The sequence below is a fragment of the Physeter macrocephalus genome, chromosome 17 (assembly GCF_002837175.3).
Source record: "Physeter macrocephalus isolate SW-GA chromosome 17, ASM283717v5, whole genome shotgun sequence".
Taxonomy (NCBI): Eukaryota; Metazoa; Chordata; class Mammalia; order Artiodactyla; family Physeteridae; genus Physeter; species Physeter macrocephalus.
Window position 1 is genome coordinate 3,445,582 of NC_041230.1, and position 15,419 is coordinate 3,461,000.

General features: G+C 54.4%; 2 protein-coding genes and 1 non-coding gene across 5 annotated transcripts in view; 1 reads left to right on the forward strand and 2 right to left on the reverse strand.

Annotated features, from left to right (window-relative positions):
• ZNF865 (zinc finger protein 865) overlaps positions 1-2,763 on the forward strand; it is a 10,354-nt gene extending 7,591 nt beyond the window's left edge. Inside the window, exon 3 of the mRNA XM_024117623.3 lies at positions 1-2,763. Coding sequence (XP_023973391.1) covers positions 1-2,284 — 2,284 coding nt within the window. The 3' untranslated portion in view covers positions 2,285-2,763.
• Positions 2,764-5,851: 3,088 nt separating this feature from the next.
• ZNF784 (zinc finger protein 784) lies at positions 5,852-8,972 on the reverse strand. Of its 3 annotated transcripts, none has more exons than XM_024117602.3 (2): positions 7,959-8,972; positions 5,852-6,742 (listed from the first exon to the last, which is right to left on the reverse strand). In XM_024117602.3, the coding sequence occupies exons 1-2, from the start codon at positions 8,034-8,036 to the stop codon at positions 5,852-5,854; spliced, it is 969 nt and encodes a 322-aa protein (XP_023973370.1). In that variant the 5' UTR covers positions 8,037-8,972. The 3 variants fall into 3 exon arrangements, with proteins under 3 accessions (XP_023973370.1, XP_028333588.1, XP_028333589.1); XM_028477787.2 differs by lacking the exon at positions 7,959-8,972 and adding an exon at positions 7,049-7,375; XM_028477788.2 differs by lacking the exon at positions 7,959-8,972 and adding an exon at positions 6,976-7,375.
• A 3,527-nt stretch (positions 8,973-12,499) lies between these two features.
• On the reverse strand, positions 12,500-12,606 carry LOC112062640 (U6 spliceosomal RNA). The gene has a single exon (XR_002890836.1). It is a non-coding gene; the product is annotated as a U6 spliceosomal RNA (small nuclear RNA).
• Positions 12,607-15,419: the final 2,813 nt, after the last annotated feature.

The following is a 15,419-nucleotide window of genomic DNA, read 5'->3' on the forward strand; positions in this document are numbered from 1 at the left end:
GCTCGGCCTGCCCGCGCCCGCCGCCCCCACCTCGGCGTCCTCCGGGCCCCCGGCCACGCCCGCCGCTGGCAGCGCGACCCCCGCCGCCCCTGCGGGTCTGGGGGTGCCCCCTCCGGCGGCGGCGGCGGCGGCGGCGGCGGGCGGAGACGGCCCGTTCGCCTGCACGCTCTGCTGGAAGGTGTTCAAGAAGCCCAGCCACCTGCACCAGCACCAGATCATCCACACGGGCGAGAAGCCCTTCTCGTGCTCCGTGTGCAGCAAGAGCTTCAACCGCAGGGAGAGCCTCAAGCGGCACGTGAAGACGCACTCGGCCGACCTGCTGCGCCTGCCCTGCGGCGTCTGCGGGAAGGCCTTCCGCGACGCGGCCTACCTGCTCAAGCACCAGGCGGCCCACGCGGGCGCGGGCGCGGCGGGGCCGAGGCCCGTGTACCCCTGCGACCTGTGCGGCAAGTCCTACTCGGCGCCCCAGAGCCTGCTGCGGCACAAGGCTGCGCACGCGCCCCCCGCGGCCCCCGACGCGCCCAAGGACGCGACGGCCTCCGTCCCGCAGCCCCCGCCCACCTTCCCCTCGGGACCCTACCTCCTGCCGCCCGACCCCCCGGCCACAGACAGCGAGAAGGCGGCGGCGGCCGCGGCGGCGGTGGTGTACGGCGCCGTGCCCGTCCCGCTCCTGGGCGCTCACCCGCTGCTGCTCGGCGGGGCCGGTACCAGCGGGGCGGGAGCCTCGGGCGCCGGCGTCCCCGGCAAGACGTTCTGCTGCGGCATCTGCGGGCGCGGCTTCGGGCGCCGCGAGACCCTGAAGCGCCACGAGCGCATCCACACGGGCGAGAAGCCACACCAGTGCCCGGTGTGCGGGAAGCGCTTCCGCGAGTCCTTCCACTTGAGCAAGCACCACGTGGTGCACACCCGCGAGCGGCCCTACAAGTGCGAGCTGTGCGGCAAGGTCTTCGGCTACCCGCAGAGCCTCACCCGCCACCGCCAGGTGCACCGGCTCCAGCTGCCCTGCGCCCTGGCCGGGGCCGCCGGCCTCCCCGCCAGCCAGGGCGCGGCGGGGGCCTGTGGCCCGGGCGCTTCGGCCACGTCCGGGGGCGCCGCCGATGGACTGAGCTACGCCTGCTCGGACTGCGGCGAGCACTTCCCGGACCTCTTCCACGTCATGAGCCACAAGGAGGCGCACATGGCGGAGAAGCCGTACGGCTGCGACGCCTGCGGCAAGACGTTCGGCTTCATCGAGAACCTCATGTGGCACAAGCTGGTCCACCAGGCTGCTCCCGAGCGCCTGCTCCCGCCCGCGCCCGGCGGCCCCCAGCCCTCGGATGGCTCCAGCAGCACCGGTGCGGCCAACGTGCTGGACAACGGGCTGGCCGGGGAGGTGGGGGCGGCCGTGGCGGCGCTGGCCGGGGTGGCTGGCGGCGACGATGCGAGCGGGGCGGCGGTGGCCGGGGGCGGCGGGGCCGCTGGTGCGGGCCCCGAGCGCTTCAGTTGTGCCACGTGCGGCCAGAGCTTCAAGCACTTCCTGGGCCTCGTGACTCATAAGTACGTGCACCTGGTGCGGCGGACCCTGGGCTGCGGCCTGTGCGGCCAGAGCTTCGCGGGTGCCTACGACCTGCTCCTGCACCGCCGCAGCCACCGGCAGAAGCGGGGCTTCCGCTGCCCGGTGTGCGGCAAGCGCTTCTGGGAGGCGGCCCTGCTGATGCGCCACCAGCGCTGCCACACGGAGCAGCGGCCCTACCGGTGCGGCGTGTGTGGCCGAGGCTTCCTGCGCTCCTGGTACCTGCGGCAGCACCGCGTGGTGCACACGGGCGAGCGGGCCTTCAAGTGCGGTGTGTGCGCCAAGCGCTTCGCGCAGTCGTCCAGCCTGGCGGAGCATCGGCGGCTGCACGCGGTGGCCCGGCCCCAGCGCTGCGGCGCCTGCGGCAAGACCTTCCGCTACCGCTCCAACCTGCTGGAGCACCAGCGGCTGCACCTGGGCGAGCGCGCCTACCGCTGCGAGCACTGCGGCAAGGGCTTCTTCTACCTGAGCTCCGTGCTGCGCCACCAGCGCGCGCACGAGCCGCCGCGGCCCGAGCTCCGCTGTCCCGCCTGCCTCAAGGCCTTCAAGGATCCTGGCTACTTCCGTAAGCACCTGGCGGCTCACCAGGGCGGCCGGCCCTTCCGCTGCTCCTCCTGCGGTGAGGGTTTCGCCAACACCTACGGCCTCAAGAAACACCGCCTGGCCCACAAGGCTGAGGGCCTCGGGGGGCCTGGAGCAGGGACGGGCACCTTGCCCGGGAAGGACGCCTGACCAGGGCGGGGGGTGCTTCCCATCTGCCCCTCCAATCAGGTGTCCCCTTCCGGACTCGCCCCTTCGGGAGGCTGATCAGACTCTTCCCCCTCCTCTCTCTGTCCCCTCCATCCTTCAGAACTTCGCACAGACTAGCCTCCTTCAAAGCCCATGTCATGCAAACTCAAGACTGAACCACTCCCATCTGGACCTCTCTGGCCCTCTTCTCCTCCTATCAGACGCTGAACTCGATCCTCCGTCCAACCCCGTTTTGTAACCCTCATCGGCCCCCTGCCCCTCCCCCAACAAGCTTGGTGGAGATGGGCCTGAACTGCCCCTCCCCCTCCTTTGGCATCTGGCCGGACAGTGGAGTACGAGCAGTTTGGGAGGGCCCAAGGGGGGACCGGGCGCTCTTGGTTTGTGGGGGTGGGGGGGGGCGGGTGGCAGACGCGGCTTGTACAGAGCGGAGAATAATAAATCTTATCAACAGGGCCGCTGGAGTCCTTTCTTGCCTCCCAGGGGGAGGGGATTAAGCACTGACAAGCCGAAGGCGGAGGACTTTTGTTTCCAGGGATTTCGATTTCCTGACACCGCCTGCCTCACCCTCGCTCTCTCTGCTTTTCCCCCTTCAGCTGGTAGTTACCAAGGGTTCACCATATCCAGGCTCTAGGCTTCCAGTCGGCCAAATGGGAGATGAACAAAACAGGTAAGTCGCTGCTTTCGGGAGCTGACGATGTGCCTGGACTCCTTCCCCTTCGAGAAGCTTTTGGCATTTGTTCACTCAGCCAACATTTCCCCAAGGCCCCTGTCTGCCGGGACCTTCGATGGACGCGGGGGAAACATGAATTGGACCCGTTCCTTGCCCTCGAGTGAGATGGAGAAGAACTGGTAAGCCATTACTGCGTTCCAGCCTTGTGCAGACACATGTTTATTATACAGCTCGCTCATAGTAACCTCTCCCTCCGGGGTGACTTAGGGGAGCTCCAAAAGCCCTTTCACAGCCCTCATTTTGGTTCTTGGAACAGTGAAATACATGACCTGCAAGGTTCATTTAGTTATCCTACTTGTCGGAAGAGGATGCTGAGGTCGTAGAGAAGAAAGAGGCTCCAAAGATACCTAAGAAGTTCTTGCTAACACTGGGACTACAGTCCGGGGTCCCTCAGTGCTGAAACCTGAAGACAAAGCCGGTTCAGGGGGCACTGCCTGGGTGAGTCCGGTTTGACCCCCGAGAGGGCGGCAGTGCGGCCACCATGCTCTCAGGCTGGAGATCCAGCAGGCGACAGACAGACCTCGTGCCAGGGCTCAAAAGTCACATGGACGTGGAACACCACAATATAAAGGGCATGGAAGTTTCACCGGGGGCTGAGAGCATGGAAGAGTCACTTTATCAGACTAGGGGGCTAAACCAAGCTTCCTGGAGGAGAATGATGCCCGAAGGACGACAGAGCCACGGGAGCTTGCTAGGTAAAGTGGGCAGAGAATTCCAGGTGGAGGGTTTTGTGTGTCTAACTCAACCCAGCTGTTCCAGAGAATTTCAGATAGATCGGTATGGTTTGAGAGGCTGGCGGGAGGAGGCTGGATCCTGAAGGGCCATGAATTCCAAATAGCGGAGCTTGGGTGACCTTGTAGGCCCGGGGCTGGAAGCTGGCAGCTGCTGGATATAAGACACTGACACATCTGGTCTAGCCCATACATTCAAAAAAAAAAAAAGGCTGAGTTAGTTGGCAACATTTGAAAATCAAGAGATTTTACGTAACACGAACTAATGCAACTTCCGAAAAGTTTGGAAGATCTAGCAACACAGTCTGCATCCTACCGGGGCCAAGTAGCTGTTGCTCTCTTGGGACGTGGCATATAGTCTCTCCAGTTTGCTGCCATTTCCCTAGCACTGTCAGACCCCAACGCTGAGCCCAAGTGTCAGTGGTCCTATCTCACCTCCCTGGTCCTGGGGTTTCCCCTCAAGCCCGGCCACCTTTCTCGCTTAGTTACATTGCCACCACAGTTCCTGTAGGAACTCACATTTGGAATCCCTTCTCACGGCCGCAAGGAGCTGTGGGTTGGTGACAAGGTTGGGATCTGAGTTTTGGAAGGATGGATCCACGTGGCCACAGTACGGAGAACGAAGAGGGCAGGGCGTGGACGTGTGAGACCACTGCTGGCTTGGTCTACAAGGGTAGTGATGATGAAAAGAAGCGTTCAGATTCCAAAGATAATTGGCTCAACAGCGGGAAGTTGATAGGGAGTCAGATACATGGATGAAGGATGAAAAAGACTCAAGGAACCTGCCAAGGCTTCTAGCTTGGGTGGTGATGCCAGTGATGGGAGACATGGGCGTTTCCTTGGTAAAAACTGAATTCTGTTCCCCTTATGAGTTGTCTGTGGGACAGCTTATGGGGGTGTTGGGCGAACAGGAAGGGGTGCAAATCCAGGGCTCTCCCTTCTTTAGTATCCTGACACAGGAGTCCCTTCGTTTTGCCAAACTTCCCTGACCCCCAATCCCATAGCTGAACGACATAGCTTCTCTGAATAGCCAGACGCTGTCCACCCCATTCTAAAGATGGGGAAACGGAGGTTTGGAGAGAGGTGCAACTCACTGCTGGGGCCAGGACCACAGTGTGGCCCTTCTACCCCCAGCCCTGGAACACAAGACCAACATAGAGAAAACCCTTCATAAAGTCCTTTAATGGGAATAGAACTGGAGGCTTCCCAGCTCCAGCTCCTCCTCTGCCCAACCCCCCAGTGACCCAACTCCTGTTCCCCACCCGCCAGACGCCAGCCAGGCCACCACACAGCCACCCACCAACCATTCCTTGGCATAGCTTGGGACCAGGCTGTAAGCCATTTGCTTCAAATTGGGAGTGAAGGTAGTTAGAGAAACTTGAGGCTACTTTGTAGACCTGGGGGACCATGGGCTCTGAGCCTGAAGCTTTAGGAGGGGGATGTTAGGTGACTGTTCGTGGTCTGGGTTTTCAGTTGCCTTGGAAGAGGAGTCTGGGTGGCTTAGGGAGGGACCACATGGGAGCAGGGCTAGCAGCTCCTGCAGTCAAAATTCTTACGGTCAGGCTTCCATCCTTGCGACCTGAGCGCTCTTGGCTATGACTTGGGGACCCTCTGGCTTTGAGGCGATGGGGTCCCAGTCTCTTTATGGAGGACCCGGTGGGCGTCTTCTGCCTGAGGACGGGTGGGCATCCCATGGTCAGTGCAATCCAGTGAGGTAGGCAAAAGGTTCCATCCCGGTCCCCCTCTGCAGTGCTCAGCTCTGCTGCCGCAAGCCGTGTCTCGCGCAAGGACAACCCATCAGGGGGGCAAATGGGGCAATGAAATCGAGCCCGCGTCCCTTGCATCTCGCTGGGCATCCACAGGGCTGCCTCGGTGCCTTCCTCTGAATCTCATGCAGGCGCTGTGTGGTTGGTGAGTGTCCTGAGCCCGCTTCTCCCTCCGCTCGCCCACCCTGGCCGCTCGTTGCCATCTCCGTGGGCTCTTATGTCACCTCTCCCCCAACCTCTCCCCTTCCTCCCCTGCCTCCGTTTCCCACCCACCCCTCCCCTGCAACCTGCCGCCTGCCTCCCACGTTCCTGCTCTCCCAGACTACTGGCCCATCTCCACCTTCACTTTGGCGGTCTCCCCACGCCCCTCTTCCAGAGTGTTTCCTGCCCCACACCCACTCCCTGACCCCTCGGCCCCCGATGCCCGCTGGCTCCCAGCGTCTCCCAACCCCGGTCCCGGCCCGTGGAAGTGGGTGCGCTGATGCTTTCGGAAGTTGGAGGAGTTGTTGAAAGTGCGGTCGCAGAGGGTGCAGCGGAAGGGGCGCTCGCCAGTGTGGATGCGGGCGTGGCCGCTGAGCACCGAGGACTGGGTGAAGCCCTTGCCGCACACGCCGCAGTGGTAGGGCCGCTCGCCCGTGTGCACCCGCTCGTGGTCTCGCATGTCTGAGGAGCGGCGGAACGGCTTGGCGCAGAACCTGCAGGCGAAAGGCTTCCCCACCGCCGCGCCTGCGGCCGCCGCAGCCACCACCACCTCCGACCTCTCCTGGGGCACCCCGGGCCGCTGTTCTTGAGCCGCCGCCGCCTCCGGAGCCCTTTGAGAGGTCCCCGGCTCCACCCCATGTCGGTGCTGGTGCTGCAGCAGAGGTGCCAGGGCCTTGAAGGCCCGGGGACAGAGCGGGCAGCGGTAGGGCCGCTCTCCCGTGTGCAGGCTGTAGTGGGCACGGAGGCTGGCGGGGCCTGGGCAGCTGTGGCCACACACATGACACCGGCTTGGGTCCCCACCCTGCCCGCCACCCTCGGCCCCCGCCACGTGGCCGTGTTCGTGGAACAGCAGCTCGGAGACCAGCCGGAAGACAGCTGGGCACAAGGCACAGTGGAGAGAACCTGGCTCCGGGGGCTCAGGTACCAGCGTGGTGTCCGTCACCTTCACCACCTGGATCTCGATGAGGTCGCTCGGGGGGGTGGCCGGGCGGCTATCATCGGGCACCAGGACCTGGGTGAGGGGGGGGGGGCGAGAAACAAGGAGCCTGTGGAGTCTGCCTCAAGGCCTCCCCAACACGCCTCATTAAACACACTCACTAAAACACACTCTGTAACATGCTGAGCCCCTTAATTTCTAGACTCGGCTCTCCTTCCTCCGAGATTCTGCCGTATGACCACCAAGACTTCCCCTCAAGTCCAAAATATATCACAGATCCAGCCATTTCTCTCCTCCACCCCACTTACAATTAAGCCAATCATTTCTTCTCCCTGACGCTCTGAATGACTCTGTTCCTACGCCTGCTCCCTTATAACCCACCTCCCCAAAGCAGCCCGAATGACCTTCTGAAAACGGAAAGCAGACGGCACTCATTTTCCCACTCAAAACCCTCCCATGACTCTAACTGCTCTTAAAATCCAAAAACGCCATCTACTATCCATCATGATCTGGCTCCTGCTTATCTCTCTGACCCTAGTGTAAATATAAGCCGGCACACAGCTGACTTCTCTCGTCTAAATTTAGCTTCCCTACCCCCCAACTCTATCAGCTCACTCTTTTTTATAGAACGTAACACAATAAGTCTCGTCTATTGTCTCTCTTCCCTACCCAACTGCAAGCTGCAAAAGAATACAGTTTATGTGTCTCATTCACCTCTCCATCTGTCTAGCCCAAGTAGGAGCTGAGTAAATGTCTGTTGAATGAATGGTTGTCCTCAGATACTCTCCCATCCTGAGTGGGGTTCCAAGGTCACCTGGAGCAGTCATTTCTCCCCCCAAATCCTCCCCTGGGCATCAGGACGCATCACCCAGACCCTTGCAGAATCATCCCCCCACCCCAACGTGCCCGCTCCAACCATAACCTCACACCTTTGTCTTTCAGGGTCACCTTCCCAACCTTCCACCTTAGAATTTCTGAGGCCCCGCCCCCTGAAGGCTCCGCCCCCTAACTAGACAAACTTCATCCCTGGGACTCCGCTCTCTGGACCTATCACCGGCTCAGATGTTCCGCCCAACCCCCTCCTCAGGCTCCACCCCCACTCGGGCCCCGCCCCTCCACCCTCATAGGCTCCTGCTAAGCCCCACCCCTCGCCCACCCCGAGAAGCACCGCCCCCGGGGCTGGAGCCCTAAATACCTTCCCCGCCCAGCCCTAAGCCCCGCCCTGGCCCCGCCCCCCCCGCGTCCTCCTCCCGCCTCGAGCCCCCAGCCCAGGCCCCTTCCTCGCCCGCACCAGGTCCGGAGGCTCCGGGGATCTCGGCTCCGGGGCCGCTGAGCTCGGACTCGGGGGCTCCGGGCGCGCAGCGGCCATCTTGTGCCCAGGCCCCGCCCCCGAGGCCAGCGGTCGCTCCGGGAGGGGGCGTGGCCTGGGCTGGCGTCAGCGACTCGGCGCAGGCGCACTGGAGGACGGGCCGGGGCTTCCCGGGAGCCGGGTCTCCCCTCCTCCCCGGGGAGAAAGTGATGAATTTCTTCCTAATTGCCTGTCAGTTCCCGCAGGAGACAGCCTGCGTGGGGCACTGGGTGGCTGCGAACTAATTCGAATTTCTCTTTTTAACCTATATGAGTAAGCTCTGGCAGTCAGTTGACACTGACCAGAATTGAATAACCTTTGTTCTCTTTTCATGTTACACGTTTTTGTGGTCACCTCCTCTGCGTGGCTCGTGATAACCTAGTGAGGCAAAGTTTGTGAATGTAAGGTTTTTGAAGTCCGTTTGCAGAAAGGTATTCAGCAAACAGCAACACTGGTGATACTGGGATTTATTTGCAAAAGTCCTTAGGTGGTGTGGCGTTTGGGAAACGCTTTTTTTTTTCAGCCACGCGCAGTGGCATGCGGCATCTTATTTCCCCGACCAGGGATGAACTCGTGCCCCCTGCAGTGGAAGTGCGGAGTCTCAACTACCGGACCGCCAGGGAAGTCCCGGGAAATGCTCTTTTGGAGGAAAGAGCCCGAAGACTGGCGGTTTTCTGCAGCACCAAGGACAGGGCTGAGCTCTCAGCCCTCCAACTGTTAGTTTCATGGCCTGGCTGCGTGACCTTGGAGAGGTCAACATACTTCTCTGGACTGTGCCTGCATTTTCTCATGTACAAAACTGTAGGGGGTCGTAAAACCTAATAAGAAAGAGATATGCAAGATCTTTGGAACAACCTTAAGTTGTTTTCTTGGCAGGGCAGGGTAGGAGATGCTAAACATGAAGGTCATTCCTAAATTCTCTGTTTCGCCTCCTTACGGGAACGTGATAAGATTGCACTTTCCTTTGCAGTGAGACGTGGCTATGTGATTCCCTTTGCCCAGTGAACTATAAGTGAAACCAATGTGCGTCAACTTCAGCACAAGATAAGAGCCAGCAAGCTGTTCACCACTTTCCATCCAGGCTGTTCTGTGCGTGGGGATCTGTTGGGTGAAGTGAAGTTTCCATCAGCCTGAATTCCAGAGTATGTTTCTACAGTGACCAGAAACTGATGCTCATCTTCCTTGGATATATAGCATTTAAAATTATCATTTGTTTGATTAAAGCCACTGAGCTTTGGGGTTGTTTGTTACTGCAGCAGAACCTATTGTATCTTGACTGATAAACCTAGGGAGTCTTTTTTTCTTCTTCTTTTTCTTTTTTATTTTGGCTGCATTGGGTCTTTGTTGCTGCAGGTGGGCTTTCTCTAGTTGTGGCGAGCAGGGGTTACTCTTTGTTGCAGTGCGCGGGTTTCTCATTGCGGTGGCTTCTCTTGTTGTGGAGCACAGGCTCTAGGCGCGTGGGCTCAGTAGTTGTGGCACGCGAGCTCAGTAGTTGTAGCGCGTGGGCTTCGTTGCGCAGCGGCATGTGGGATCTTCCCGGACCAGGGATTGAACCCCTGTCCCCTGCATTGGCAGGTGGATTCTTAACCCCTGTGCCACCAGGGAAGTCCTAGGGAGTCTTTTCTTAATTTTATTTTGAACCTTTTCTGTATACAAAAATTATTCGGAATCATATAAATGCCTCCCTATCCTCACTAATAAACTTAGAAGACTATACAGCTTTGCAGAAGCAGTCTCAGCCCTCTGTGTACCCCCATCCATTTTCCGCCCTCCCTCCCCTAAGGTTATTAGATTTTGCATTTTCGGTTTATCATTCCCACGCATGCCTTCCTATTCTGCTACATATCTGATACAACGTGATATTGTTCTGCGTTTGTTAACATGTTTAGGATGAATGATATCATTTCAGTGTAACCGTCTCTAACTTTTTTGCCCCCTCGACATTGTTTTTTATATTTGTAAACATGGATACCTGTAGTCTAGTCACTCATCGTCAATGCTGGTGTGATAGCCCACTGGTGATGATGCCATAGTACATTTTTTCATTCTCCTGTTGAAGGACATTGGGTTGGTTCCAATTTTTTTCCTTTTTATTGAAGTATAGTTGATTTACAATATTGTGTTACTTTCAGGTGTAGAGCAAAGTGATTCTGATATACGTATATATGCATATATACATATATATTCTTTTTTGGATAGAAATATTCCTTTAAACATTTTTTCCATTATAATTTATTACAAGATATTGCATATAGTACCCTGTGCTATATAGTAGGTCCTTGTTGGTTATCTTTTTTTTTTTGCTGCAGAAAGCTTTATTGTTTCCCTTTGGCCCAGGGCTCGGAGAGGGCTCCAGGGCGGGTAACAGGCTGCCCAGTGGCTGCAGGGAGAGGCTTCAGGGAGAAGCCCTGACCCCAGAGGGGCTCACAGGCCGCTGGGCTCCAGGGGCTCCTGGGGGTGCCTGAGGCTGAGCCTTTGGAAGAGACACTCGCCCAGCCCAGCCTGGGGGCCGAGCAGCCTGCGGAGGTTGGTCAGGCGGTCGCCCATCTTCTTGATGAGCTTCACCTGCTCCTCCAGGAAGTGGCTCCCGGAAGTCCAGAGGTGGAGTCTGCGCGGGCAGAACCCACGGCCTGCGGACCCACTGGGCCTGGTGCAGGTTCTTCTCCGTCAGCCGGGCGGCTTCCATGGCGTCCTGGGCTTTACCCACGGCTCCTGGGACGGCTTCGGCACGTCCTGGAAGAGGGCGCGGCCACAGCGCTGCTTTTGCCTTTTCCACTGAGCTCGGGCCCTCCGGCTTCTCCTCGGCCGGTTCGCGAAACGATGTCTCGCGCCCTCGCGAGCTGCTGCGTCGGGTCGAAAGAGAAGCGCAGGGACAGGTAGGTGTGGGAGAGCGGCAGATGCACGTTACCACGCGGGTGCCGGCGGCCTCCACCTGGCGGAGTAATTGTGACGAGTCTGGGAGCTCACGCTTGGTCGGCAGTAAGGAGCTAAGCTCAGAAAATGGTGTTGGCTGGTCCCGGAGGCCGAGGAGAGCGGAGTGGGTGATTCCAAGGCTGTGACTGGGAAAAAGCTTGGAGGGTGGTCAGAGTCTGGAGGAAGGGGCGCCCCTGGGTCTGTTCAGTCCAGACACTGTGGAAGCAAGAGACACATGCGTGGCACCGCCCAGCGCACTGCCGGTTATCCGCTCCCAATTTATCCCTTCTCCCCATTTATCCCTCCTCCCTTTCCCCTATGGTAACCATAAGTTTGTTTTCTATGTCTGTGAGTCTGTTCCTGTTTTGTAAATAAGTTCGTTTGTACGATTTTTAAGATTCCTCACGTAAGTGATACTGTATAATGTTTGTGTTTCTCTGACTTACTTCACTTAATATGATCATCTCTAGGTCCATCCATGTTGCTGCAAATGGCATTATTTCATTCTTTTTTTATGGCTGAATAGTATTGCATCATAGATATATGATGGGTATATATGTGAGGGAATACTACTCAGCCATAAAAAAGAATGAAATATATATATCTCATAACGTCTTCTTTTTTTTTTTTTTTTTTTTTTTTGCGGTATGCGGGCCTCTCACTGCTGTGGCCTCTCCCGTTGCGGAGCACAGGCTCCGGACGCGCGGGCTCAGCGGCCACGGCTCACGGGCCCAGCCGCTCCGCGGCATGTGGGATCCTCCCGGACCGGGGCGCGAACCCGCGTCCCCCGCGTCGGCAGGCGGACTCTCGACCACTGCGCCACCAGGGAAGCCCATCTCACAACTGCTTAATCCCAACATCTGTCGATGGACGTTTAGGTTGCTTCCATGTCTTTGACTATTGTAAATAGTGCTGCTATGAACATAGGGGTGCATGCATCTTTTCGAATTTGAGTTTTCTCTGGATATATGCCCAGGGGTGGGTTTGCTGGGTCATATGGTAGTTCTATTTTTAGTGTTTTGAGGAACCTCCATACTGTTTTCCATAGTGGCTGCACCAATGTACATTCCCACCAACAGTGTAGGAGGGTCCCCTTCTCTCCACACCCTCTTCAGCATTTATTGTTTGTAGATTTTTTTGATGATGGCCATTCTGACCGGTGTGAGGTGATATCTCACTGCAGTTTTGATTTGCATTTCTCTAATGATTAGTGATGTTGAGCATCCTTTCATGTGTTTGTTGGCAATCTGTATATCTTCTTTGGAGAAATGTCTGTTGAGGTCTTCTGTCCATTTTTGGATTGGGTTGTTTGTTTTTTTGATATTGATATGCATGAGCTGCTTGTAAATTTTGGAGATTAATCCCTTGTCAGTTGCTTCATTTGCAAATATTTTCTTCCATCCTGAGGGTTGTCTTTTCGTCTTGTTTATGGTTTCCTTTGCTGTGCAAAAGCTTTTAAGTTTCATTAGGTCCCATTTGTTTATTTTTGTTTTTATTTCCATTTCTCTAGGAGGTGGTCAAAAAGGATCTTGCTGTGATTTATGTCATAGAGTGTTCTGCCCATGTTTTCCAAAAATATGGAACGCTTCATGAATTTGTGTGTCATCCTTGCGCAGGGGCCATGCTAATCTTCTCTGTATCGTTCCAATTTTAGTACATGTGCTGCCGAAGTGAGCACTGCGTTGGGTCTTCGTTGCTGCGCCCGGGCTTTCTGCAGTTGCGTCGAGCGGGGGCTCCTCTTCGTTGCAGTGCACAGGTTTCTCATTGCGGTGGCTTCTCTTGTTGCGGAGCACGGGCTCTAGGCGTGCAGGCTTCAGTAGTTGTGGCTCGAGGGCTCAGTAGTTGTGGCTCTTGGAGTCTAGAGCATAAGCTCAGTAGTTGTGGCTCACGGGCTTAGTTGCTCCGCGGCATGTGGGATCTTCCCGGACCAGGGATCGAACCCGTGTCCCCTGCGTTGGCAGGCGGATTCTTAACCACTGAGGCACCAGGGAAGTCCCTCTTGGGTAAGTTCTTTAACCACTCACGGTCTCCAGTGCTTTCCTGGGCCCTGGCATTTGTGCCTTTGTGGGCTCCTTCATTCCAAAAAGTATATTTAAACTTGTATGTTATATCTGTTTTGGTATAAAGACAAACATAGGCTAGGCTGGATTACATTATTTTTTCTTCTGATTTCAAAATTAAAATGTTTTTCCTGGGCTCCTAAGGGTGTTCTGGGCCTTAGGCATTGTATGTACCTGCTGTGTCTGATAGAAAGTCAGCCTTCTCCTTTGCCTCATCTGCAGAACAAAAATTATAATAGTATTCACTCAGCACAGTTAAGTGTTAGGTGCTCTGAGGATGAAATGAGTCATTATGCGTAAAGTGTTTTATGGCACGAAGTAGGCACCATGTGTTAGCTACAATTGTTACCGATTTACACATCCACCACCAATGAATGGGCAGTCCCCTTGCTTGACATCTTTAACAATACTTGTCAAACTTAAATTTTTGCCAGTCGGACTTGTGTGAAATGGTATTCCACTGAGATTCTCTTTATTAAATGAGATCATTCACGGCACAGGGTTTAGCACCTGAAACGCATCCTCTGTTCTCCCTTCTTTGAGGACAGCGTCAATTCCATCTTTGCATCCACAGAGAGGAGGCATATAAATACCTCAGTGAATGTTTGGTGAATGAATGAACAGATGAGTGCAGGAATAACTGAATTAATGGATATAGAAGATTGAGATATTGAGAATATTAATACTGAGAATATGAAATATTTGAAGAGGAGGGCATAGTTCAGTGGAATGACCATAAGCTTTGAAGTCAGATGCACCCGGATCCAGATCCGTCTATCCACTTGCTATACAATTTTGGGCAAGTGATGTCCTTTCTCACTTTGAGAGTGCTACAGTCTAGCATAATTCGGGGAACCAGATGGTACTCAATAAATGTGGATTCCTTGCCTTTTCCCCTCTTGTCTGTTACCCTCAGGGGCTGGCACTACACTAACTGTCTGTTGCATGACCTGAGGCTGCAAGTCTGGCTACATGGAACCACTAAAAAAATGGCAGTAAGGGTCTTGGACTTGGAATCAGAAGATGGGGGGGGATGTTAGCCTTACTTCTTTCTGTCCCTGCCTTGAGCACGTCATCTCTCCTCTCTGGACTTGGATCTTCTGTCTTTTAAATGAATTGACTGATAGAGTTACCATATGACCTAGCAATTCCACTCATAGGTGTGTACCCAAGAGACATGAAAATATATGTCCACACAAAACCTTGTAAACAAATGCTTATAGCAGCATTGTTCGTAACAACCCAAATGTCATCGACTGAGGAATGGATAAACAAAATGTGGTGCATATCCATAAAATGAAATATTATTTGGCCACAAAAAGGAACGAAGTACTGATACATGCTACAACATGGATGAACCTTGCAAGTATTATGATCAGTGAAGAAGCCCCTCCCCCCTTCCCTTTCCCCACTGGTAACCACTAGCTTGTTTTCTATTTCTCTGAGTCTGTTTGTATTTTGCTATATACATTCATTTGTTTTATTTTTTATATTCCACATATAAGTGATATCATACAGCATTTGTCTTTCTCTGACTTATTTCACTAAGCATAATATTCTCTAGGTCCAGCCGTGTTTCTGCAAATGACAGAAGTTCATTTTTTTTATGGCTGAGTAGTATTCCATTGTATACATATACCACACCTTATTTATCCTTTTGTCTGTTGATGGATGCTTAGGTTGCTTCCATGTCTTGGCTATTGTAAATACTGTTGCTATGAACATTAGGGTGCATGTACCTTTTAGAATTAGTGCTTTTGTTTTTTTTTTCTGGATATATATCCAAGAGTGGAATTGCTGGATCATATGGTAGTTCTATTTTTAGTTTTATGAAGAACCTTGGTTCTGTTTTCGATAGTGGCTGCACCAGTTTACATTCCCACCAACAATGTAGAAGGTTCCCTTTTTCTCCACCATTATTACCATTCTCACCATTTGTTATTTGTAGATTTTTTTGGTGATAGCCATTCTGACAGGTGGGAGATGATATCTCATCATTTTGATGTGCGTTTTTCTAATAATTAGCCATGTTGAACATCTTTTCATGTGCCTGTTATCCATCTGTACGTCTTCTTTGGAAAAATGTCTATTCAGGTCTTCTGCCCATTTTCTGATTGGGTTGTTTAGTTTTTTAATATTGAGTTGTATAAGCTGTTTATATATTTTGGATATTAATCCCTGTTGGCCAAATCATTTGCAAATATTTTCTCTCGTTCTATAGGTTGTCTTTTTGTTTTGTGGATGGTTTCCTTTTCTGTGTAAAAGCTTTTAAGTTTATCAAGAGAGGGGCAAGATAAGGGTGTGGGATTAAGAGATACAAACCACTTTTTAGAAAATAGATAAGCAACAAGGATATATTGTACAGCACAGGAAAATATAGCCATTATTGTGTAATAACTTAATGGAGTATAATCTGTAAAAATCCTGAATC